Raw genomic sequence first — 26336 nt, 5'->3', positions numbered from 1 at the left:
CGCGGTTCGGCAGTGTAGCGACGTTGCAGCGATGTTGGTACGTAACAGCGGCCAAGACTGGAAAGCCTGGCGCTGCAGAGTCAGGTTTTGGGCCAAGCTGGCGTTGGAGATTGAGGCGACTTTTCAACCGCTTCTGATCTTGTCTTACCTATCGCTCATAAACAGGTGGTCAGGAGTGTCCGCCCTGTCTACCGCGGCGCACAGCACTGCGCATAAACACTCAAATTAGAAGCAGAAAGCTGCAAAGCCGCGGCACTCCCTGCTGGCAAAATAGGAAAATCTACCGCACCGACACGTCAGTTTTTGCCAGATTTGTACCAGAAGATAATTACGCACACAAGCACAACTCAAAAGTGGGATTAAAGTGAAACTATTCAGTGCCAGGTGGTGACCAGGACCAGAAAGAGTAGCAGGCGCTAACACCGAGAACCACGCTCATCTAATGTTACAATACTACGCTACATGAACGTACTTAAGACCTTTGGGGTAAATCAGGGTCATGGTCTGAGCTGGCCAAGTGAATGCCGACTGCCATTGTGATGCCTGGAATGCGCCACAGTCCAGGACTGCATTAGACTTTTGAAGAAAATACCAGGAATCTGTGCGCTGCTGAAACGTACAAAAAATTGAAGGTTAATTGTAACAGCATGCTCTAGATGATTTATTACTGGTGATCCATTTTGTTCCGGTTTTAAGCCTTGTTCACTTTACTGTGAGACGATACGCCACAGAATCTACCTATTCTATTGAATGTTCATCGTGTCCTAGTTAACGCCATCACCATCAACTTGTGGTTGCTTTGAAACCAAGAATGGGAGTTCTTAAGGCTTTGCAGGTTTCTGCAATGACAATCGTAAAGTATGGTAAACTTATGAACAAGGAAAGGATGGGATGAGCGGTCAATGCTTTATTTTTGTAAAAGTTGTAGATGTCCATCCCATGTTACTGCGCAGTACAACTTGCTTGCAGACTGAGTTTTCCACATCCCCGTCCCCCCTCACCAGCCATTTCACACTCATATGTGCTTGTCCTTGAACACATCACTGCAGTGTACTTCAGTTTCGGTCAGGTCTTTTGGTGATTCAGTTCCGGATTACGCTGGAAAGCGCACAAATGATGCGAAACAGGTCTACAAAAAGCGCAGCTATAAACTTAACAAAAAGCACGACAGCTGATGGCACGCATGTTTATGCTTTCGGTTCCATCGTTTGGTAACGTAAGCACGCAGTCCCTTTCGGCCTCGTCGTTCGGTAAGGCGAGCACGCGTTGCCAAACGCAGGCCTTCCCGACTTAATCGCTCGGCAGTTGCACGTGCAGGCCTTTTCGGCTCCATCGCTTGACAGCGCGAGCACGCTGGCCATTTCGGCTCCATCGCTTGACAGCGCGAGCACGCTGGCCATTTCGGCTCCATCGCTTGACAGCACGAGCACACTGGCCATTTTGGCTCCATCGCTTGGCAATACGAGTGCGCAAGCCCCTGAAGGTACCTAAAAAGTACGCGGACGCTGAACAATGTACAACTCATTATAATGCATTATGCATGCAATGCATGTGACGTATTGGATTACAGTGGTATGATTATAAAGGCTAACCGATTCAAATTTAACGTGCTCACATCAGACATTGACAAAAGTGCAGCAGATGCAAGGAATTGGAACCACCTATGGGGCTAACAAGGTCAATCAGATCATGTGGCATACTCTTCACATGGCCACGCTTGGCTCTATTGACAGGCAGCCGTCAGCTAATTTTCGGTGCTCCGGTTCCGTGCCCTACTTCTTTCGTCTCCATGAGATCTCACAAATCTTCGTTGTTTTTGTTTTGATGGAGACCGCAGGACAGTTCTGCAGCTTGGTCGCGGCCTTTCTGCAGCTTGGCCGAGCCCTTTCTGGCAGGGATAATCGCAGAGGGATCATCTGAACTCATGCGGTGTTTATTCGCTGCAGGCCTGTGCCGGACTTCCTCCTCTGGCCGGTTGCCAGCTGGCCAACAAGCCTGCAGGGCCAGTGGAGTACCAGTCATCCATGTTATACCCTCAGCCACGACACAAAATCGTCCCCAATGGATCGGTGTAATCTTTCCCGGTGATGAATTTCAGTTCTCACCCACATAACTCCATAACTCAATATATTGGAGCGCTTCAACGTGAATGCATTCGTGACAGAGGTCCGTGAAACAGAGCGAGTGGATGGCACGGAAATTGGACATTTTCCTTGCATACACAATTTTACCGATTCCGCCTGGTCTCTTTCCAGCTATAGCCCGAACATCTCGGACATGTGCAACGAAGCCAGCGCCGTTAGTGGTGACATGTTGAGTGAAGTTTGCAGAGCTCATCAAGACAGCCATTTTTCGAAAGATTATAATTATCTCGTTTCACAGCGTGCCTGTAGTTTGAAAACGATGTTAACAGAATGATGGGGCTCATGATGTTACGGACAAGAACAAAATAGGAAGTGTTTTGTTGCAGACATGGCATGACTTGACGAGCCGGCAGATGAGCTACTCCCTCCCTCCTATAACAGGCCGCAGTGGCTATTCATGACACCCTCCCCCGCCCGTCACGTAATTTACGTCCATCCTATTCAGCCGAGTATTCCCCAAACCGTTTCGGTCGGGCACCGTCACTCGGCAGTCCGGGCGGGTTCATGGCCACAGCCGGGTTGCGCCACACCCCTCTGGCCGAGCGGGCCGCCGCCGGGGGCAGGGACTGGCGGCAGCACGGCCGGCCGGCGCCCTCACACCGTGGCTGGGTCCGCCAGCCGGCCGGCCGCCGACCGCGCCAGTATCGACCCGGCTGCGACGGCGGCCGGCGGCGGCTGGGGGCACGGCCGCTGCCGGCCACGTGCGCGCGTCCTCCGACGCCGCGCCCAGCTCCACCCATCAGCAGACGCTCTGTGCAGCTCCTCCGCGTGCCGGCAACCGGTTAGTGTGCTGTGGCCGGCCGGCGTGCTTCCATTGTCTGAAGCCTGCCAGCGCACTCGGTGCCACTGGCGGGACCGTGCTCTGCCATGCCTTGTTTCGTTGGCTGGTCCCTGTCATGCGCTCGCCTCCGTGCCATGCGCAACAGAGGCATTACACCGACGTCCGACGCCTACCCGGATTACGTGCGGTTACCATCACTGCAGTGGCATGGCAGTCGCTTCGGAGGCTTTGTGCCAAGATGCCGCTCCCACAGCCAAGTGAGCCCCTTTTGACGATCTCTGAAACTGCGTTCTTGGCCGTGATGACTTGCAATAATGACCTGCCGACCTTGAAATTTTGCCGAGCCAACCGACTGCTAATATGGTGACGGTGAGGGATGCCGATCCAAGTTCACTGCGGAAAGCTGAGTGTGCCGAAGCGGTGTGTTTAGTGATCTGTTTACACAGTTCTTTTTCGCCCATCAGATGTGCGTCGGACGCGAATCAAAATCGGTGAGGCCATGAGAAAAGCGTGACGTCTTAAAAGTATTGAACATAGGAGCAGCCTTCATATATAGCCCGATCACGCGTCGATAGCGGATTGCTTGAAATTTCGGGTGTATTGTAATACTGTAAAATGTGCTGGTAAAGGGGATAGACAAGTGTAATACGCACCGGAGTATACTCAGTTTGAGAGCCAAGACCGCCCGTTCTTCGCGTCTGAGGTGATACTTAAAGCCAGAATATCGGCTCGAACCACTATGTAGGCATACAAGAGAGCTGCAATTGGTAGAGCAGCTCTAATCGTCAACAGATATGATCAAACACTTACTTATTAGGTTTCGAGGCATGTGAATAGCTCACCTGAAACTGCACCAAGGAGCAGTGCCCACCATGACCGGGCTGGATCAGGCGGGAGAAGGAAGCCTTTCCGAGTGACGCTGCGGTTGCCATCAAGATGTATGACGCAATCAGCCAGGTGTGACGTCACATACGCGCGCCGGCAGCAGACGTTGGACGCGCTTCCGATGCGGATTTACATCCTGGGGCTAGGTGTGCGCGTTTGACGCGGGGGTAGAAGCCACGTGTAAACAGGCCATCAGCGTCATGAATTTGACCACGCGCTGGTGGGTCGGACCGGTTTTGTTTATGGATGTGATCAGATTGCGTCGTATACTCCTACAATCTACTATTAGCAATGACTCTCAACTTGGTGCATAGCATTGAGTCGCACCTAGGAAAAAAGGGATTAGAAGATCTTGCGTGCATGATTTCAGACGTTTTGTTTTAACCTGCATTACATTTCAGAATCTGGGTCTCCTTATTCTCGAAAAAAGCCCGCGTTACCCCTTGAAAGTGTGACCAGCAAAGCCGCTCGGTACTGAATGCGCTGTCGACCACTGGCCGGTCACGTTGCAGGGCAGCGAAAGCGAGTGTGTTGTCACTTGGACTGAATAATCCATCCCGGTTTGCAGTGTAACCACAGGGTTGTGCTACTTCAACTCTCCACAATATATTTCCATAACAAGCGCTTCATTTGCTCACGTTCTTCCGCCTAGTTACCAGAGTGATGAAGCGCGTTTGCGTCAGCTGCAATATGCAGAAGGCAAACCGTGTCATCTTTGCACCGCCTCCCCTAGCGACAGATATCACGTGCAACTGATGAGCGGCCGTAACCGTCACGTGCAGTCGGTGAGCGGCCGTAACCGTCACCGCTGCTTGGCACCGGTGTGCCGGGTCCGCAGACGAGCGCCGTTACAGCACGGTCGGGGGCCGTCCCGGGCCCTGTCGCGGCGCCTTCCAGAACCCCGCTGTGTACTTGGACCGCACGCTCTCTCCCAAACACCGACGGCGCGTGCTCACCGAACCGTCCCTGACGTCATTGTCTGTGACCATTCGTTTGCCGCTACAAAACTTTGTGTTTCCCTCGAAACAGCTGGCCTTGTCTTGGTTTCTGTGCGGCCAAGCGAGGGATGCTGGTTCAAGGATACGGTGCTGTTTACAGCAGTGGGCGTTTAAAAGCGAGTGTTCTATATTTGTATGGAGCTTTGAACTGAACTAGCCATCTTGATGATCATTTCGTGCAGTTAACAGCCCTGTCCTCCTTAAGACCCAAACCCTTCTAATTTCTGAGCTACACGCCCGCGATGACATGTAGACGATTTCAAAGTCACCCAGGCATCCATGATATCATAGTACTGTCATTCAAATCCTGCCATTCCGTTGACCACGCAGCAACCAATGCCAAAAAATGCAACTGTCGAGTCGTTCATATCTTGCGTTTGTGAGCGCGATTTCCAGATATAACGACCGTCCATTGGCTCTCAAATAATGTTTTGCACGGTATGATGACAGCATGAAAGCATTCTTTCACACCCACCCGTATTCTGCAGTCGCTTTCTTGACCGAACAGCCTATGGGCTGTTTTATTGCAATTGTGTACCATATGTCATGCCCTAACGCCTTGCTCATGGCGATAGCTTAAATCGTGGTAATTATTTTGTTGCTATAGAGTGATTTTCAGCTCATATGCATGCACTTTACGGCATAAAACGCGTTTCGTCTTTTCAGGGGGGGAATGACCATGACGAATCCATCAACAACTAACACATTCATGAAGATGGTTCGCGGGACTACTCGTACCAGTGCGACTCGGACTGAGCAGTAACCTCAGCATTTTGCACAGGACACACCACATGGCTTTCTTTGTCCATATTTTGAGCGAGAATTGTCGCAATATTTGGAATTTATGCACTGCTGAACCTGCATTGGGTGAATAAATCACTCCCAATGTTTTGAAGCTTTGAGTTAGTGACCTCGCCACTTCTTATTTTGTGACCTGGCATTACATGACGGTGGTAAGAATGCCGAACTCCTTCAGTTGAGGTATGCTCAGTTGATATCCTGCGATAAGGAAATGCCAATGTTTGTTGTTGCCGATGTTGATTACTTTACCTTAAGTAATATTTTATTTGACTGGTTTCTATAACTGCCTGAAGGTGCGTCACTTTATATATTTTGGGGGCCTAAGCCCCCACCTCTCCCCCAATGCTGAATTGAGCCCCCCTCGCGATGTTCTTCTGAACCCCCCCCCCCCCCAGTGGCTAGTTGTAATGACGGAATACTGGGTCACATAAATTCAGAACAGGTATACTAGGTAGTGAGCATCTAAACACATCACTAGAACTATCATGTATGCTCTGTGCGAAATAGTATTTTATTAATACCCAATGTTTTTGGCATGCAAAGTCCTTCGTACGTTAAGCCAGTCTCCAAATTTTTGACAAGCTTTTTTAGTGATGGCGCCTGGCCTGGGATAAAGAACAAGTAACCGCAACATGTGGCAGTTTTTAAAAGAACAGAGCGGCCCTGGTGAAAGTTACCGCATGTTTTCACCAGACAGTGGTAAATGAATTTGGCGCATGATCGTGGCTCCGGTGGTTATATAACACAACCAGCGGTGCAGTAGTTATCAGTAATCCATTACTGAGCTTGACTAAAATATTTGTCTCTGAATTTTATCCCATTGTAACCTTTTCACAAAAGACAGCTTTGATTTAGTTGAAATGGAAAATGATTCCTCTGCAGGAAAACGATCTTGAATATACAAAACATTTTAAGTTCAATTTTATCAAGAAAGCAAATTCCACTGGCCGAAATTCGGGGGAAATCAGGTTTTGCGGGTGAGGTAAACCCTTTTGGCTGAGCCCCCAAATGATTTACGAAGGTAAAATTATTGGCTATCGGAGTTAGACGCTCGGAAATATGGACCACGTACAGCACGATACGCGTATATTTCTTTTGACAGAAAGGATGACTGGATCCATGATATCCATTCATGTAATGCTAATTAAAGCATAGCTGAACGGTTATTTTTTGTTTTATTATACTCTTGATGGCATATAACATTATAAAATTGTATGCAGCGGTTATGGATACAATTTCAGCGTGCTTGTCTAATTCATAGAGACACGGAAACTTTTAGAATGCACCAGACAAGGCTCGCGCTGCCTCATATCCGTAGATTGTCTGGTTGAAGGAGCATTAGCATAACACTCAAGCTATTGGCCGCTTATGGTGTCCGTCAGTTATTCGTAAATAACGTAAGACCTACAAAAAAAGTCATTTCTTTCTGCTGCACTGAAATTAAGTCATTGGGCGATTAAAGGTGGTGTCCCAACTTTGGGATATTTTAAAAATGTACCCTGATGAAACCTCAGGACTGGTCGGGTCTAATAAAAGCACTGGGTAGTGCCATCTCAACACCGTCAATACTTGATAATGATGTCAATTTTGATTGTTTTCGAGTCCCAATTATGCTGTCAACGCCTTGTAATAGCATTATGTTTCTTCCCGGCAGTTGCGACCCCATCACGACACGGGCACCTCTGTTGGTGCGAATAAAAGGACGTTTGTGATTGGCCAAGCGGGCGGCGAAGGCCTGTTACCAAGATGCGTACTGGTTGAAGTACTGGTACCAGTTTCTTGCTTTGAGCCCTGTGATACTCCTATTCTCAAAGCTAAAGCGCACCACGAAAAGAGTCACTGTGGTAAACGCCAGAGGGAAGAAATCAAAGTCATAGTACAACATTCTATTGAATTCGTCGGATAATAGCTTCATCTTCGCATATCTTTTTGTCTAAAGAGAATTTCGAGCTTTCGTAGCATTAATTACAAAAACATTTTGACGAATAATTGCGTTGGAAACATTACAAGACACACGCGTTGGAAAATCAAGGCAAATAAAATGTATTACTTTGATAATGGTTAGCAGGGAATCCAATGGGATTTCTTCAGCAGTAGTGGCTGCTTCAAATTAAAATTTTGAGCTGTTCAGAAGGATTTTGAGAAAACTGTTCTTACTGATAAAAAAGTTATCGTCTGATTTAGCAGTGAGTGAACAGTACGAAAAGGGTTGGACGCTCCGCTAAAATAAACAATGATATCAGCCTACCCTGAATGAGGTGTACTCATTGTTTGCATTTGCCAAGTCTCGCTTAATGTTATACTTCATGCAATGAGTCGCACAATAGTATGTATTCGCCAACGGAAATGACAAACATCTCATAGCATGTATCATATATCAACATCATTTTCGTCACCTCTGCGCCAAGAGCTTGACGTGAGTACGTTAAACTGACGTGGCGGCATGGGCAAAGCGATGCTGCTTGACCCGATTACCCCACGTCTTGAAGTCAGGAATGAAGCTTTAAGACACCCACTGTGACGTCGAGGTTCCACCCCCACCAAACACTTCAGAGTCAGTATAAGAGTGACATTTGGTTCCTGAAAATAAAATGCTGGCTTAGTCTTTTTAGGTCAGTGGCCTACTCTGACCTTTAAGAAGTCCATAAAAAATACCTGTCGCGGCCCTTATCATTAATTAATTCGAAATTAACTCTGTAAACTGTCCCACACAGCGAACTCTTGAGTAAAAACGCTGGTCGGTTTAGACCTCGGTCAGGTCTTCATACCTTACCCTGGTCAATGGGGTTTTGTAATCCGAAATTCGCTCGTTAAATTGCGTAAGGAACGCTCTCAGAGATGCATGACTTCTTCTAGGACCCTGCTGTCGCATCAGATCGAACGATTCGCTAGAAATTGCCTTCGCTGACAGTCACGGCCTGACTTTGACCTGCCATAGGTCAGCGGCCTTGCAAGGTACGTCTGGTTTTTGTATATCAAAATATCTGCTTTTCAAGTGCCCGCAGCTAGTAAGCTTGGTATGGGTGCCCGCAGCTAGTAAGCTTGGTATGGCTACGCTGCACCGCTCACAACGCATTCTGTAAAAAGCCTTGGGGGGGGGGGGGCGGCAAATTGACCCCTACCCGGGCGCGTGTTACACGTTTGAATTTAACAAACATAAAACCGCAAACGGCAGACCGGTATGGGGTTTCTGCAAAACCAACCTTTTCTCGGGACTATCTTCTCTCCATAGGCATAAGACTATCTTCCTTCAACTCATTAGATACGAGGCCTCTGCAGTGGCCTCGGCGGGTTGCAAGAGTTGCCGCAGTCAGCGATGTCCTTGGTTGTCAGCGTACTTTTCAATTCCGCGAAAAGTTGTCGTTAGAGACTGCATCACATTTGACGGCACGGCGAGATACGTTATCCATCTAACTTTTGCTTACAGACCTTTTAATGAAACTTGTCCACGCAGATTGCGCCGCGGTGCTTACAGCCGCGTTCTGCCGGAGACCTTGAACTTGCTCTCCAGATATCTTTTCTGAACACGATTTGGCTGCACGTCTGAGATCCGCACGCCCTTCCATGTTATCATTACGATGCAACCTTGGAAAACCCCAGCATGTGCTTGATAAGAGCGGGCTACAGCACATCTGAAGCATGACTTGAAAGTCCGATTCACGGGAGTGAAAGTCGTTAACACCATGCAAACACTGCGTTTTGGCTCGAGGTGACGCAGTACCTGCGTCTCGCCACACCTCTTTAGCTGGAAGAGGCCATTTCCCAACCAGCGATGACTCCAGTGGGCTGGCCGAGACAGGTCGCTCGCGCCAGTCTGCGTCGCTGCCGCTCTCTGTTAGACAGCCTCCTTTCAACCCTAGTCGTGGGTCCACAAGGTCATTCTTCAGCTCCAGGACAGGCATTTGCACCGAGCTTGCAACGAACATCGTTTTGAATTAGTCGCAGTCACGCCTGGTGAGGGAAAAGTGCAAATACAGTAACACGTATAATTATTTTGTTTGAGTCTGAACAGTTTTGCACGCATGGCCAGTGGCTTTAGTGGCAAATCGCGGTCCAAGGCTCTCGAGCGAGAAGCAAGATAATGCCGGGATTGGTTCACTTTATGCTGCATTACTTCAGTCAAGTCAAAACGTTCATGCACAGGCATAGGGACCAGAAAAATAGAGCGGGAATGGAGCGGGGAGGCCATGGCAACGTATGTGTGTAAAAAGCGTCGTCAGGAAGAGGTTTTCCCTTTACCTTTTGTGACGGCTTTTAGACGCGGCCGTGCACCCTGCGGTCACGGTTCATTCGCTCGTGATTTTCTCATCATTGGTTCTCACGCTAAGTTGTGAAAATGTAACTGCTGTGAACCTCGGGCAATGGCTGTGGCCCTTGTGCCAGTTACACTTCAATGACTGCCTCCTGTGCCCAACCAATTTTTGGAAGTCCTGAAATTAAAAGTCCTAGTCTTAAAACAAAACGAGAATAGACTAAAGGCAGTCCTGCCTTTTGCCTATGTTTTGTCCTCTCATTTTTGTGTTTCATGATTATAGTGATAGACACCTCTTCTAGCGGTCCATGCTTGATCGGCAGGATGCCATCTCCATAATGGTCCAATCGAAGACGTGCATCGGCGCATTATTACAGGTCTCTGTTTCCCAGGGTCAGCAATGTGTACGCCCGCGCGGTTCAACGTCGGATTGACGCCAGCGCCAGCCGGCGACATGGGCAGCCTTAACTGCACAGAGCTGCCATCAGATGGCAGGACCATCGACCGATGCAGTGATCTAAGCTTCGAATACGAGCTGCCGACGTCCCTCGTATGCGGACTAGGTCTTGTCTTCGGCATACTTTATACCCTGTTCGGTAAGTTAAGGTAACCGAGATATAGACAAATATAGATTGAATCCTTGGTAAGATAATGACAGCCTTTTCTGATTAAAATGAGGTCATGACACAGCCCCGTCGTCACATGTCAACATTCGATTTGTGAGTGGCGCAGCGGCTTCACTATCTCGGCCCACTGGCCGCAACCTTGCGCCGCCGGGTCACCTGAGAGTCACGTGACCAGACCCAGTGAGGTCTCGCCGACTGCACCAGATCGCAGTAACCGGCGTGTCGCGGAAGCCGACGCAAGGTGACCAGTGAGCTGTTGGGGCTTTGCAAGGGGGTTGGGAGGGGCCCCGTACACCGTCCGGCTCAGTTACGGGTGCTGGTGCTCGAGCGGTTCTTCCACACCACTTGTCAGGCTCACATGCTGACCCTTGCACCGTTTTTTAGGGTACAGATGCTTCAAGGCTGTCATGTTCCTCACTGGGTTCACCTTCGGCTCGGCGGTGGTGTACCTGATCTGTGAGGAGCAAGCTGTGCTGCCACCTCTCGGGAACGCAGGTAACTAATGCGTGTTTACATCGGCAGGCGTTTTATACTGGCTGTTAAATGGGTGTCATTTCCTGAGGCTCGCACTTCAAAGGGATAGAGAAGAAATCAAGCTGCACGCACATATTACAGTAGAAGGCATGTTTACTCATATGATGCGAGGAAGCAGTGGCGCAGCTGAGGACTCCCAGGGATCTCAAGATCGGTGCATCTGTCAGGGCCTCGCCGTTCGTTATCAAATATACCACCACACACACTATAACCACACACAAACACCATGTTCACCGCCACTCTTGCAAACCATTTTATCTCGTTATCTCCACGCAGTTTCGCCTCTTTCCTGCTGCCTCGGAATTTTTTCAGATTTAGTCCAAACATTTTGAGTGGATGGATTTGTTTTAGCAGAGTTCATCCTAAGTGCTGTGTATTGTGTGTGCTTTGACCCGCACCATTCGTTCGTGAAATCCGAGGGTAACAGAAAAATTCTGCAGTGAAAGTTTGACGTGCCGCAGTGCTCGGCTCTGTCCGTCCTGCCCTATTACGCCAGCTGGCTTTTAGCGCGGTTAACCAACTGGGCTATCGGGGCGGTTACTTTAAATGCTTTTGTGGGTGGCTTTGTGATTATCACGCTTACTTAGCTGACTGTGTGCTTCCATATCTCACCACTCTAAGTAATCGGATCCAGTCGATCGGATTATTTTCCTTGCGACCTTTTGCCAGCCAGTGCTGCAGAGGATTTTGCGCGCTGTGCAAGATACCATGTCTCACAATCAGGTTGACCTAGTGTGGCCCGTTTCTAGCAGACATTTCTCCGTCAGTCGGTCAAAATCTCAGCATGGCCGCGTACGGGCCAGGCTGACCTCGCCTGCTCAGTTGCCAGCACGCCTCCTCTCGGCTGTCATTGGTCCGCCCCGTGGCGCGGACTGAGCACATCCGCGTTGTAAGCCCACCACGCTCTCACTCAACCGCGAAATCCGAGGCCGTGCGCGCGTGACAGCTGGCGGCGCGCCACTGATCCTGCCCCAGGGTTGAAATTGCATGCACAGACTCTGGCACCCCGAGGAGGTTCAGAGCCTGTAAGAATCCAATCAATGATTGTGATCGGCTAAGTTTGAATTTACTTGATCCAGGCAGAGCCCGGCATGCCTCCTATTTCTTGCCATTGCAGTGGTAAGAAATACGTACGTGTCATGTACTGAGTCGAGAGCCTCCATTCGCTGGAGTCCATAGCAAACAGTCCTTTTTCGGGCTGCGCTAGCTGGAGTGATAGTGGTAGATCTGCCAGATAGCTATGTACCTGGACAGCTCTATCTCTCTTCTAGTCGTCGAAGAAACAGCTTTTCTCTCATCTGAGACGCGGCCAGTGGTTAGAATCTTATATCCAGCGATAGGAAAACTCATTACTTTGTGATTCACCGACATGCTGTTTCTCTATCTCCTCTCATGAGATCTTTTTCCCGCAGATCCACCATCTTGTGCGGCCCTCATTCTGAAGACGGCAGTTCTAAGCTTTTCACACCCGAACTTTTTAACGCATTCGAATGGAGAATTTTTAGGCTGGCTATGCATGGTCGTGAAGAGAATATCAGTTGGGGAAAGCAATCGCGGCTTTTTCATTCCAGATGCCAAATTACTTCTTTAGTACATTAGTGTAATTTGGCCGTACATTGTCGTACACTGGCGTACAGTGAACTTCACGAAATTGAGAACAATAATGTGGGACGTTTCCGACTAAAAGGGTAGAGAATGATAAGTTTATTTCAAAGTTAAAATTGAACATAAAAGCTAAAACTGTGTCCGTTTCTCGTTTCTGGAGTTTCCAGGGCAGAATTTATTCCATGCGACCCACTGACGTCACAACTGCCATCTGCATTGCCATCTTCCTAAATTGTTTGAAGAGGCTCAGCGAGGCTTGGAGGTTACCACAAAACCTAAACGTGTAGTTGTTGCAACATGTTATCCCCTTTCGGGAGCACTTGCGTTCAATCCCCTTGCAGGAATGTCACAAAATACCCTGTGTATTTTTATTTAGAGCCATTTCGTGCTTGCGATGTTCGTTCTGATGTCCCGGGTGATCCGCTTTGTTACCTAAGCATCGGTTTTAAACAGTAAAGGCGCCCTCGCGGCGCAACCGATGGCAGCTGCGGAGGTCATGCTACATTGGAGGCTGCGTGGACACCTCACGGCCGCTGCTGGGACCGCAGATGCCTGCCGTGGTTTCATGGGACGAATCCCTAGCACTATTTTGCAATGCATGGTACTCGTAGAGCGTTTTAACTGAACAAAATAGCTATTTGTGTAACAAATTGCGCCATCAAGACATTTAAATGAGCCTCCCGAGCCATAAAAAGGACCTAAACCTCAAAGTGAGACATCCTGAGGCTGGAAAACCCGACTGGGATCCCTCCTTGGTAATCAAGGCCCGTTGGTCTAATCTGCATCCCCTCTCGTGGCAGAGCCGGGCAAAGCCCCGACACCGCACGGATGCCTTCCAACGCCGAACAGAACTAGTTTCGGTCATAAGACTTTGGGGTTCCCGTCTCCAACGGATCCACGAGCATGGTGCCAATAATTAGTACAAGCTTCGTCAATGAGCTCCATACATATGCGCAACAACGGGGAATGTAATGTGGCAGCTGTCCCTTCCCAAGCTTCCAGACGAAATACATTGAATTTAGTGATTTTGGATATCCGAGAGAGCAAGAGATAATAAGGCTGGTGTTTTTTTATCTTAATGCCTTGGATCTCTCCTGACTAATTTCATGTTATTTCGCTAAGCCTATGGTTTCTGTCAATAATGTCTTTAAAAAATAAGAAGTAACTTATCAATACGGCAACCGCTGGTAGTATCCCAAATTCTCTGGGACGTCATCGTCGATGTCGGGGCCGGGTGTGGGTGCGGAAAGAGGTCTACCCACCACCAGCCCCATCACGTGTGTCTCACCAAACGGCTTCGTGTGACATGCCATTACTAAAAGAAGAATCGGTCATTTCTCCGAGTGTTTTCTCCAAAGCTATTCGTCTGCCATGACCAATGACGTATGGCTTCTGGCAAAACCTGCGCGTATACCGTGCCCAGCCGATCGGGTGTTTCCTACCAGGCACCGGACCATGACCTACAAAACCAAGCGTGTAACAAACCTTAACTTTCAACATCTCAAGTCTGGAACCTATGATTGACATGCGGTAACGGACAGAACAGTAGCAGTCCCTGTCGTCGTAAATTGCACCCAACGGTCGTCACTTCTTGATACTTAACTCACGACGGTGTGGCCCTGGGCGTCTTTGGGTCCCCAGATCGTTCCGTACCTCTTCACTTTCCCTGATGTCCCCAGAGCATCTGACTTTCTCCGCCGAAATGCGGCAGATCGCTCGCCAGCGTTTTGCATCCGGACTGCACCCACCAGATTCCTAGCCATCCGGACTGCACCCTACGGGTTCCTAACCATCTGGACGGCACCCACCAGGTTGCTAGCCATCCGGACTGCGCCTACCGGGATCCTAGTCATCCGGACGGCGCCCACCGAGTTCCTAGCCATCCGGATTGCACCCACCGGGTTCCTAGCCATCCGGACTGCACCCACTGGGTTCCTGGCCAGCCATCCGGCCAGTGTAACCGGGCCGCCCTTTCCGGCAGGAGTTTCACTGGGTGCCGGCCTCCTGTTGGGCGTCATCACGCTGCTGGTGCAGTACGTGGGCCTCTTCATGACCGGCTTCCACACGGGTCTGTACTGCGGTGTCGTCATCATCGTGGTGGTCAGCTTCTTCCACCGGCTGCGCACCGTCTGGATCTCTGTGGCCGTGCTGCTCGGCTGGGGCCTGCTGTTCGCGCTGGCTAACCTCCGCCTCCAGAAGAGCCTGACAGTGTTCGGCACGAGCGTTCACGGCGCTGCCGTCATCGCCGTCTCCATGGACTTCTTCGTCGAGCAGTGGATGATGGCGCAGTGGGTGCTGGACAGGGTGCGGCTGGCGGAGAGCCAGCGGCCTTGCTGGTTCTCCTGGCTGGTGCTCAGCCTGTGGCCCCTGATGACGCTGGTCGGCCTGGCTGTGCAGGGCCGCATCACTGGTCGCGGCACACATCACAAAGCGGGTAAGTGGAACGCCCGCGGACCCACCCATGCACACGGACCTCAGCACCACCGGACCTGAGACCAATCAGTTCTAATGAGTTCTTCATATGTCCGCTGGGTTTTACGTGACATCAAATAGGATGGAAGGTCAGTGGTCAGGTAACTAGCTGTTTTCCTTTCGGAACATTTAATTTAAGCTGGTTACCCAGCAGAATATTTAGCCTCCTCAGTTTGCTAACCCTGAATGGCTGGAATAGTCCTTAAGATAATAATTAGATGCTCGCAAACACCTCACCTTAAGCATTCCATGAAGCCGGATTTCCACGCTGGGTTCCAACAGCCGGGTTTCCACGCAGCCTCTACGCGCGAGGACGCACCGAAATCTTAAAGCCATGATACTCATTCCGTTCGCAAACAACCTCTGGGCGACAAGCTTTTTGCGGGACTGATCGCTTATCGTTAACTTTGTCGCTTTAGATGGCAACACATAGTCTTTGTGTGTAACTGCGGACCGATTTGCGGTCCTGTTCCAGTGTTTTGCCCCTCCCCCCCCCCCTCCTGACCGCAGGCTCTCAGCACAGTCTGAGCCGTCGGACTGCCCCCCCCCCCCCCCCCCAACACACTGACCGTGTGCTCCGTTCCTGAACTCTTCCCTTTCAGCACGCTATGCGTGCTCACTCTGAGCTCCGTTCCAGTGGCGCGGCACCACCAGCCCCTGCGCGCGGTCAGCCTGCAGCGGCTGCGCTCCAGGCATGCGAGGGAGGAGCTGCGCCAGCGCAAGTACCGATACCTGTACCAGGTCCGCGCCGCGCACGGAGACATCATCAGTCAGGTGTGTACCGCTGCCTGTACCAGGTCCGGCCGGTACACGGCCACGTCAGTCAGGTGTGTACCGCTGCCTGTGCCAGGTCCGGCCGGTACACGGCCACGTCAGTCAGGTGTGTACCGCTGCCTGTGCCAGGTCCGGCCGGTACACGGCCACGTCAGTCAGGTGTGTACTGCTGCCTGTGCCAGGTCCGGCCGGTACACGGCCACGTCAGTCAGGTGTGTACTGCTGCCTGTACCAGGTCCGGCCGGTACACGACGATGTTAGTCAGGTACGTACCGCTGCCTGTACTAGGTCCTGCCGATGCACGACCACGTTAGTCATGTACGTAACGCTGCCTGCACGAGGTCCAGCCGGTACGTGGCGACGTTAGTCAGGCACGTACCACTGCCTGCACAAAGTCCGGCCGATACGCGGCGACGTTAGTCAGATATTTGGATACTGCTACTTGTACCAGACCCAGATGTTACACGCCGGCATCCTTGGCCAGGTATGCATCGCTTCCTGTATCAGGTTCACACCGCACATAAGGTCGTCATCAGACAGGTATGCACGCCTCCATGTGCCCGATACCAGTGATACACGATGATACCAGCTGTCGGGCGTGAACTGCCACTGTACCAGCCGTTCAGTGACATGATCGGTCATGCCTACACGGCCACCAGTACGGGTGATGCGCAGCGAGACAGAATATTTTGCCTAATTAGGCCAATACTAATAGCCTTATTCTTCGAAGGATGACCAGATTTGATGGATAGATAAATCAATAACAAAGAAGGCCCATGAATGATGTGAAAAGATACACTTAGTGCTTAGCGCTGAGACCAACTCCCTCGTTTGACCGTTCCATCCCCTGGCCGAAATCCTGGGTGCATCACTGACATTAACCCATCAAGTGCAACAGCCCCAACGTATCCGCAAATGTCTGAGTTAGTGGATTATCGATGTCCAGGTCCTAGCGGAAACTGTCAATCTTCCGACATCACTAAGTTTTCGACCGTTGGACATTGTGTCTCAGTACGCGTTCGGTGTAAGTGTGGCGCACTGGTCCGTAAGACATGGTGACGTGCGTTCCAGAAATATGTGCTTTCACTGAACAAGATGGCGGCGCCGGGGGACGAGTCGACTTTGCAGTCAGACTGCACTCGCGTCACGTCCGTCAACGAGCAGCCCGCCCTTACTGCCCTCTCTGAGTCGGATTACGAAGCTGACGTTCTGAAACCGGCCGACAGGAAACCGACCCAGGGGGCCGCTGAGTCCGACTGCGAACGACGCGAGAATGCATACGGGGACCGCGAGCTGTGAGCGCTTATAGGCCTCTTCAATAGTGGCGCTGTGTTCCCAGTAAGCAGAGGTGTAGCTGCTGAAGCCGCTACTGTGTTTAAGAGGAGTTCAATGGGACAACGTTATCTGGGGGAGGTTGACAATGATGAAACGAGCGTACATTTTAGCGTCGTCTCTAAACCTATCCTTTTTTGTCTAAAAATGATCGTTTTAAATAACAAAACCCTCTTTAAAGTACCAGGGAAAGATGCATCTACCGTCTAGGGGGACTTTTGGACGTCCAAACGGGTTTTTGAGGGTCAATAAGTGACCTCGAGTCATGTTCGGGGACGTTTTCCGTCACTTCAGCGACGACCTTAAGAGGCCTCATCGTGTTTCGAGAGGCACCCTTAGCAGTGTTAACGGATTGTGCGATGTGCATAGCCTGATGGGTTCTTTGTTAAGAAAAAACAGATACACTGTTCTAATAGGATCCTATGACATTACCTGAAATGATCAGTCTTAGATGCGGCCAGGCTGCTCTTCGCCACCGGCCACCGTAGTAAAATATCTAGCGACTAGCGACGAGACAGCTGGAAAGATCCTCAGGTGATCAGGGGGACTCGTTGGGTCAGTAGGCCCTATTGCTTTGGGAAATTGTTGAGGTCGCGTGATGGTCAAGCCCACGTTCAACACAGTTAGGGCCAATGAAGGGTAGATGTCATCGAGGTTGTGAAGAGGGATGCCCATGTAATGGGGGAGATCTAATGGGATATGCCCATGTGTCTGCGTGTAAAATGGCCCTGATACGGTCCTGATATAGTTTGTGTTTTAAGACTACAAGATAGTGTGGGTCGTAAAAGTCAGCGATTCGGGAACCCCAGAATGTTAAGACGGGTACTGATGTGGTCAGAACTTGGATGCGGCCGTCAGGGGCAAAGCTCTGATGGCGACGAGGGGCGGGAGGTGGTCGGCTGCTGTCAGGGGTCAAAGCTCTGATGGCGGCGAGGGGCAGGAGGTGGTCGGCTGCTGTCAGGGGGCAAAGCCCTGATGACAACGAGGGCAAGAGGTAGTTCATTGCTGTCAGGGGTCAAAGCCCTGATGACGAAGGGCAAGAGGTAGTCCGCTGCTGTCAGGGGTCAAAGCCCTGATGACGACGAGGGGCAAGAGGTGGCCTGCTGCTGTCGGGGGTCAAAGCCCTGATGACGACGAGGGCAAGAGGTAGTTCACTGCTGTCAGGGGTCAAGGCCCTGATGACGAAGGGCAAGAGGTAGTCCACTGCTGTCAGAGGTCAAAGCCCTGATGATGACGAAGGGCAAGAGACGGCCCGCTGCTGTCAGACGATCAGTGGGACTTACCACCAGAATGATTTCGGGCCGCGATGTCCAGTCTCCTGACAAAGATACAGGGTTCATACGATATCAGTCAATGTCGAAGAGAGCTGTCATAGCCGTCTGCCCTGTCTTTTCTAGTCCGGTATCAAAGACCTTGCGATACATGCTTTACGTATATTTAGTCTTTATAAATATATGTATATATATAGTCTTATATATACATATTTTATCACATGTTCTAGTTTTTAAACACACACACACACACACACACACACACACACACACACACACACACACACACACACACACACACACACACACACACACACACACACACACACACACACACACACACACACACACACACACACACACACACACACACACACACACACACACACACACACACACACACACACACATATATATATATATATATATATATATATATATATATATATATATATATATATATATATATATATATATATATATATATATATCTGTCATCTACAAAATATTACCACTTTGTTTACGTGGCACGGCTGAACTGAACATGTGTATGCGCTAACTTGAAGCTGAAGCCCGGGTACTCTTCATCTCCCGGTTAGAAATGATTGCCTTGCTATCCTTGCTTATAAGTGCAGAAACACGAATGTAAGCGCAGCACCGCGTAGTAGAGCCATGTAGATGCCACCGAGAAGGCCTGCCGCGGACTCCACCAGCGTGCGAACCGTGGAGGCCGAAACTGACGACGCATTAGGTTCGAGCACTAATAGATTTTTGATGGCCTGTCGTATTCAAGCGCCTGGGATGTTAAGCTTTTGATTGTATGACCCGTTACCGCTCACAGCATGCTTGGCTTCCAACGAGTGCGCGTGCGTAGAAATGTGTCGTGACTTCTCTTCGTGAACATTCTTGCCGGGTTTAGTGTGCTTTACAAAAATCTGTGGCAGCGTCTTGCTTGTATCGCTAATTTCGATGAAAAAGGTCTATATGCACTCGGTCGGACTGCGCCATTGCGTCTCGAGAACTCAAGCAAGGGCGCCGACGTTCACTGTGATGAGCGCGGCCCCATCCCCTGTGGGGCGGGGCAAATGTGTTACTGTTGTAGTTGTGCTGCATGACACCGCGCGACCGCTAATGTCTGCCATTGGGCTGTGGGTGTCATTTCGCACGATACGTGAGAGTTGGTGTTATATTTTGTCTTGCCACGCGGCGCCCGGTGGCTCTCGAACGGCCGGGGGCTGCCCGCGTGGCACCCGGTGACTCTCGAATGGCCGGGGGCTGCCCGCGTGGCACCCGGTGGCTCCCGGATGGCCGGGGGCTGCCCACGTGGCACGATATGCCAGCATCGACTGTGAGACAGCGACGATATAAACAGTGTTCGAATGACATTCGCATCAACGTGTTTTCTACGGGACGGGCGGGTTTCACAGGGTAAGGACCCATCAACATATTGGAAAGGACGCGCCCACGCTCTGACCTCGCGCTACGACTGTTTTTCTCTCGCCCCACGATGGGGGCTCAGGGGTGACGCTCCCCAAGATCTTGGAAGTGAGCAGCCTAGAGTCACACGGAAGACGACATCGGAAAGCTCTTTCTAAAACTGTGCCAGATAAGTGTCTTTGAACAATGGTTAACACGGTGTTGTAGGGGCCAAACCAGGTCGAGGGGTTCAAAGTAACACTTAACAGATCCTTCTGTTGACTCAAGAGCGAAATGTGCGGCAATGCGAAAGACGGCGTTGAACAGCTCTTGGAAAACTCTATCAGATGTAAACAATGACACATGTGACCCGTGATATGCCATATCAGGTCAAATAAATGCAAATGATTGTAGCATAATCCCACTCTGAGATTGAAGCAATATCCCATAGCCATATCAATAACTATATAATAACTATATAACTAATAACTATATAACATATCAATAATAACATAGCATAACATAGCCATATCAGTAACTAAACATGTCATAGCATAGCCATGAGTACTAATAACTAAACAATACACATTACCGCAGAGAACATGCTTCGAAAAACATATTCGTGTAGCTAGCGATTTAATTAGCGATTTTTCAGCGACGAGTTTCGATTTCCCTGAAAAATAGTTTCAAGGTCAATCGTGGCATGAAAACACCAAAAATGACCCTTATTTTGCAATATCATGTGACCTTCAAAGTCAAAAGCTGGGTCAAAGGATGGGGAACTCGATTTCACCCAAAAATTACCGCCCGATTATCAACTTGCAAATATCAGAATATTCAACACAGAAAGAACTAGCGTCCATCCGAAAGTCCTGACCGCTCAAGGTCACCCTTCAAAGTCAAACACGGGCTCAAAGGACGGGGAACTCCATATCACCCAAAATTATCGGCCGAATTGTATTTTACAAAGATCAAAACATCCACCACAGAAAGAGCTAGGCGTCCGTCAAAAAGTCCTGACCTCTCAAGGTCACCTTTCAAGGTCAAACGCGGCCTCAAAGGGCGGGAAGCTCCATATCAACCAAAAATTACCGGCCGATTTTTAACTTACAAAGATCAGAACATTTACCACGGAAAGAGCTGCTGGCGTCCTGCCCTCTCAAGGTCACCCTTCAAGGTAAAACGTGGGCTCAACCGACGGGGAACTCCATATCACCCAAAAATTACCGGCTGATTTTAAACTTAAAGACATCAAAATGATCACCAGAGAACGAGCTAGCATCGGTCCAAAAGTCCTGACCTCTGAAGGTCACCCTTCAAGGTCAAACGCGGGCTCAAAGACGGGAAACCTCATATCACCCCAAAATTGCCGGCCGATTCTTGACTTACAAAGATCAAAACATTCGCCACAGAAAGAGCTGGCCTACGTCAAAATGTCCTCACCTCTCAAGGTCACCCTTCAAGATCAAACGTGGGCTCAAAGGACGGGGAACTCCATTTCATCCAAAAATTACCGGTTGATGTTGAACTTAAAGGCATCAAAATAATCGCCAGAGAATGAGCAAGTGTCCGTCAAAATGTCCTTCCTGACCTCTGAAGGTCACCCTTCGAGGTCAAACGCGGGCTCAAAGGACAGGAAACTTAATATCAGCCAAAAATTACCGGCCGAATTTTAACTTGCAAAGATCAGAACATTTGCCACAGAAAGAGCTAGCGCCCGCCAAAAAGTCCTGACCTCTCAAGGTCCTCCTTCAAGGTCAAACGTGGGCTCGAAGGACGGGGAATTCCGTATCACCCAAAAATTGCCGGCCAAATTTTAACTTACAAAGATTAAAGCATTCCCCACAGAAAGAGCTAGTTACTCAGAGGTCAGGGACTGTGTCATCAACTTTTCAATCACATGACCTTAAAATAGTCAAACTGGCCACAAAGGTCAACATTTTGCCTAGACTGACCTTTCATGACCTGAACCTGCAATTGTCATGAGAACGATGGTACCGTACTGCAATCATTTTGAGAAATGGGCGTTTTTTTGTCGCTGTTGAGCAGAATGACGCCAATATGGCCTCGGTTAACAGGTTATTGGTCGTGGGCTGTCGGGGGAGCAGCTTTAAAGTTACCTATGATGCATACAAGTTTTTTTTACTGCCGTAATAAAATTGTTCCGGAGTTCTCCCAGAAAAATCATAGGACGAGGGCTATATGCTACTGGCCGTTCATTCCTGTTTTACGCCATTATGCATGGTCAGAGCAGAAGAGTCCAGTCCGTCCAAAACTTTCTAAGATCCGAATCCCACCGCCAAATTCCTGGTATGGGTCGTAAATACAAGATGAAGCCAGACAGACTCGAGCAGACCGTGGGGAGCCTCAAGAAGACAGAACATCTCAAGATCGTCAAAGCCCCGAGAAATTGGGGCCATGAGACGTTCAGAAATCCTTGCCGTAAACATCCAGCGCGAACTGCCCCACGGTCCGAAACAGCCGCCGAGGTGCCCGGGAAACCAGGGCACGTGAGATGCTGTGTTGTATTCCATCGATGCAGGGATGCGGGGGGGGGGGGGCACTTGCCAGAGGCTGCCGGGAGTGTTCGTGAACATTCCTCATTCCCATCAGTCCAATCTGTGAATTTATCGAGAATTTGTGGGTCAATCCAATCATCCAAGCGGGCGTCCCGATTCAGATTCCACTGGACAGAAGCCTGCAATATCGTATAGATTCACGACTTCAAAAATCGTCTCAGTCCCAGGATAAGACGAAATGCACGCCAAGTGCATTTGTATTCAGTACTTCGGTGGCGTTTCCCGTAGAACGCATGTTGCAAGCTGGCTATCAGTTACTATTGTCACTAGTATAGCTATCCGAAAACACGGTGAAGCAAGACGATGAATTGGATAAAAGCACTGATCTAAACACGCTACATCAGAGCACTCCGGGTCACCGAGAGACGCCCGGGAGGCGCCCGACCCGGCCGTGCCTGGCGGCCGTCAGAGGCGGCGCGGCGCCGTTCTGACGGTCGCCGGTGAACGGTCTCGGGTGCAGCCCTGCTTGGAGTCCGGTCGGTCGGTCGGCGAATGCCGCAGTGGCAAGTGGTCGATACGGGTCGATCGACGCCTCGCCGGCGTGATAGGCGGCCGGCCGGGTCGGGTGGTCCAGCCGCGCCGCCTGCCCTTCGGCCACGTCGTGCCAGCCCGGCGACGTCCAGGACAGCGCAGGACCGCTGCCCGCACTGACACATGCGGCCCCAGCACGGCCTGCCCAGCGTTGACGCTGGGCATACAGTGTCGGCGACGTCGAAGGCCGCAGGGGGCTGGTCACCGCAAGCGCCCAACCAACGCCTGACGACAGGACGTCGAAGAGTCGGCGGCGGCGTTTGGGCTCTATACTAGCGACATCTGTTTATCGAACGGAGAACTAGCAGCGGGATCGCGCAAGTCGATTTTTTGGCAAGGCCTCACGGGCGTGCTGCCGGCCCCAGGCGGCCGATACGACCCATATCGTAGGTCACCGGCCGTGTTGGCACGCGCTGCCGCCTGCCGGTCTCCCCCAAGCAACGGCCCGGCCGGGCTGGACTGACGGTCGGAGCCGGCCGGGTCAGCCAGGCACGCAAGACAGCATACCGCTGTCCATGTCGTCTGGCCGGCCGCTTAGCGCTGGCTTTGGCTGATTGCCAAACCGGTGTGGCTTCATTTGACTTGCACCCTCGTGACGCCCACTTGCTAGTCTGGGCCAGGAGGTTCATGAGTGCTGGAGTTGCACCCATGGGACCAACTTGGCGTAGACGAGTCGCAGAGAGCTCGATAAGTCGGAGGTTTTTCGGCTTCCTTAGACAATTTTCATTAGCCGAGATCAGGACGATGAGATTAGGATGCTGCTGGACCATCCCGGGTCACCCGTAACACCGGGCCTGTCACCGGTGTGCCATTCCCGAGACAGCATTCGGGGTCACAGTTTTGTCAAATATAGCAGTCTCGAGATAATTATCGAGAGGTGGCCACACACGCAACTGCCGTTACCATGCGCCATTAGCACCGTGGTCTGGCTCACAGCAGGCCTCGCCAATGCCGCCTGACCATCAGGAAAATGGCGCCGCGGGTGGTTCATATTCCTTTGCGGAGTGTGGACCATACGCACCACCCTCCGCAAGGGTGGTGGGCGTGGACAGGTCCGGAGTAAACAAATACTGTTGGATCTCGAAATGTGTACGCCACAGTATCGTGTCATATTCTTATACCGTCATCCTTTCTAACGTTTGAAACTGGGTGAGGCCATCGTTTTGAGATATTTCATATGGGATGACGTCGGTTTCTTGTCCGTTCGTTTTAAACTGTCGCTGCGTTTTTGTGGCCACAGTGCGACTGCCGGCCGGCTCGGCGGCCGCTGCCGTGGTCTCTGGCCGGGCCGGTGGCGCGCCGCGCTGTCCGAGTCCGGGCCGGTGCCGCCGTGCCGGCCGGTGACCGCTGGCCGACGGCGTGTGCCGGGCGGCGCTGTCTGCCGCTGAGCCCGTATCGACCCGACGCCGGCGTCACAGCCCCTGGGCTGGCGGGCCGGCCGGTAGCCGCGCCCCGCCCCGCCCGGCGGCGGCGGCGGCGGCGGCGGCGGTGCAGCAGGCCGGCCCGGCTCGCTCCCCGCCGCCGCGCCGGCTCGCGGCCGTCTCCCGCACAGCCGCGGGATTCAGGAGACCTTCAGCCAGCTCGGGATGGTCGATGAGGGATCGATGGCTCAGCACTACGACGGGAAAGAGGCGCCGCGATGAGGAAGGACCATGGAGACAAGTGAATGCCCATGGGTGTGGTGAAGGATCCCATCGGCGGCAGGGGGGGAGGGGGGCACCACGTGATTAAGAACTCATTTCACTAAGCTAGTTGATGGGACCCAAAAACAGAGGTCAAAGTTAGTGGAATGGTCCTGGAACGCATAAGGCTCTGGGAAAAAGTATGCAAGATACGACCAAGTAAATGGTAGACGATCGCAGGACACTGCCCATTAAGGGCGCAATTGAAAAGCACGCATGCCACCTGATGGCAAGAAACGATAAATGGGGACCACAGCAACATAAGAATGGATAAGCAGTTGCGATCATTTTTGCAAAGGATGCTAACTATCACAAGGAACACACGGGTCACAAGCTTTAGAAACCTTACAGGCAGCAGTCAGAGGAGACCAAAGGTCCCATATTCACGCACAATTTGTCAGCTGTGAATAGGGCAGAAAAATCGTTCGTCAGCTGGCAGGTCTCTTCGATGCTTGCCATCCTGGTGCGTCTGACTGGCGTTTGTCTCACTGCTTTGCTGTGGGCTCAAAATAACGGCGTTTTCTTCTATTTGTCCCCCCCCCCCGCGATCACCGTCTGAGTGGCCGTAACTTCTACCCAGAAGTCAGTGATCAAATCGTCGGAAAGGTTTGGCGCTCAGTTAGACTTAGGATCAGGACCACCGGCGGTCTGCCGGCTCAGGGACAGATATCGAGCCAGTTATTGGGCCACAACGAGCCAGGCCCAGGGGTTGATCGAAGTCTCCATATTCCTGTAATATGTCAGGATAGGCTTTAAGTGTACCTAGATCAGGGTCGATTGATTTTAGGCCAAAATTCACTGCCCGTGGCGGTATTCTCGTTTCGGTCAAATTATGTCCGGTCATACCAAGATTTACGACGATTATGAGTGACCAGGCTTAGTGCCCTGGGCGTCATTTTATCAAATCACTTGTGGACTGAGCCAATAAAGCTGAAGCTAGCCCCAAACCTTGATCCCTTGATGTCAAAATAAAAATTTAATGATATTTAGTTCGTTCCAAACCTGTTTTAAGGAGTGGCTCCTATTTGAAGCTGATGCGTCCAAGGGCGGATCCACCAATTTTTGTTAAGAGGGGCGAGGTCGCAAACCATCACAACCTCACGACGCATGAATGAAATATAAATTGATGGGACGTCATGCATTTAAAAACTAGCGTCCTCGTAAATGGTCAATGTCATGCAAATTCCTCCTGCTTCTTATGCTGCATCACCGTGGAACACAGGGACTGGGGATGGGGCAAGGGCTGAGATCCCTAACTTTCCAAAAATTTAACATCGGCCCTGTGGGCACTGACTGGAAAGAAATAATCCAAATGGATATCATTCCAATGGCTTCCTCTCAACGCGAAAAAGGTCCGTTGCCTTATGCAGGGACGCAGCCAAAACCTTCGCAGGGAAGGGGGGGGGGGCAGTGTTGAGAAGGGGCCTCTGGTGGCGAAAGCCCCCCCCCCCCCCCCCCACAAATATGGTCGGCTATGGTTTACTTGATAATGAGGGCCACGGTTCTCTCTGTTTTATTATTAGTTTTGTCTTCTATAACTGGGACAGAAGCCAGGAGCTACTCCGAAATCAAATCTGCTCGAATTTTGAGGTGCATTCACTGCAGAAATCAGGCGTTAAGCGACTACATGGAATAACTCGCCGGTGTTCTTTA

At 50.8% G+C, this 26336-nt stretch overlaps 1 protein-coding gene across 2 annotated transcripts; it reads left to right on the top strand.

Annotated features, from left to right (window-relative positions):
• The first annotated feature begins 2870 nt into the window (after positions 1 to 2870).
• Positions 2871 to 18713, top strand: LOC119110550 (transmembrane protein 198). Of its 2 annotated transcripts, none has more exons than XM_037234423.1 (6): positions 2871 to 2925; positions 10254 to 10457; positions 10872 to 10982; positions 14608 to 15060; positions 15736 to 15872; positions 16944 to 18713. In XM_037234423.1, exons 2-6 carry the CDS (start codon positions 10262 to 10264, stop codon positions 17169 to 17171), a joined length of 1125 nt encoding a protein of 374 aa, XP_037090318.1. In that variant the 5' UTR covers positions 2871 to 2925; positions 10254 to 10261; the 3' UTR covers positions 17172 to 18713. The 2 variants fall into 2 exon arrangements, with proteins under 2 accessions (XP_037090318.1, XP_037090319.1); XM_037234424.1 differs by lacking the exon at positions 2871 to 2925 and adding an exon at positions 8551 to 8564.
• Positions 18714 to 26336: the final 7623 nt, after the last annotated feature.

Source organism: Pollicipes pollicipes, unplaced genomic scaffold, assembly GCF_011947565.3.
Source record: "Pollicipes pollicipes isolate AB1234 unplaced genomic scaffold, Ppol_2.1 Scaffold_7231;HRSCAF=8579_pilon_pilon_pilon, whole genome shotgun sequence".
NCBI classification, from domain to species: domain Eukaryota; kingdom Metazoa; phylum Arthropoda; class Thecostraca; order Pollicipedomorpha; family Pollicipedidae; genus Pollicipes; species Pollicipes pollicipes.
This window is presented reverse-complemented; position numbering and strand designations above follow the sequence as displayed.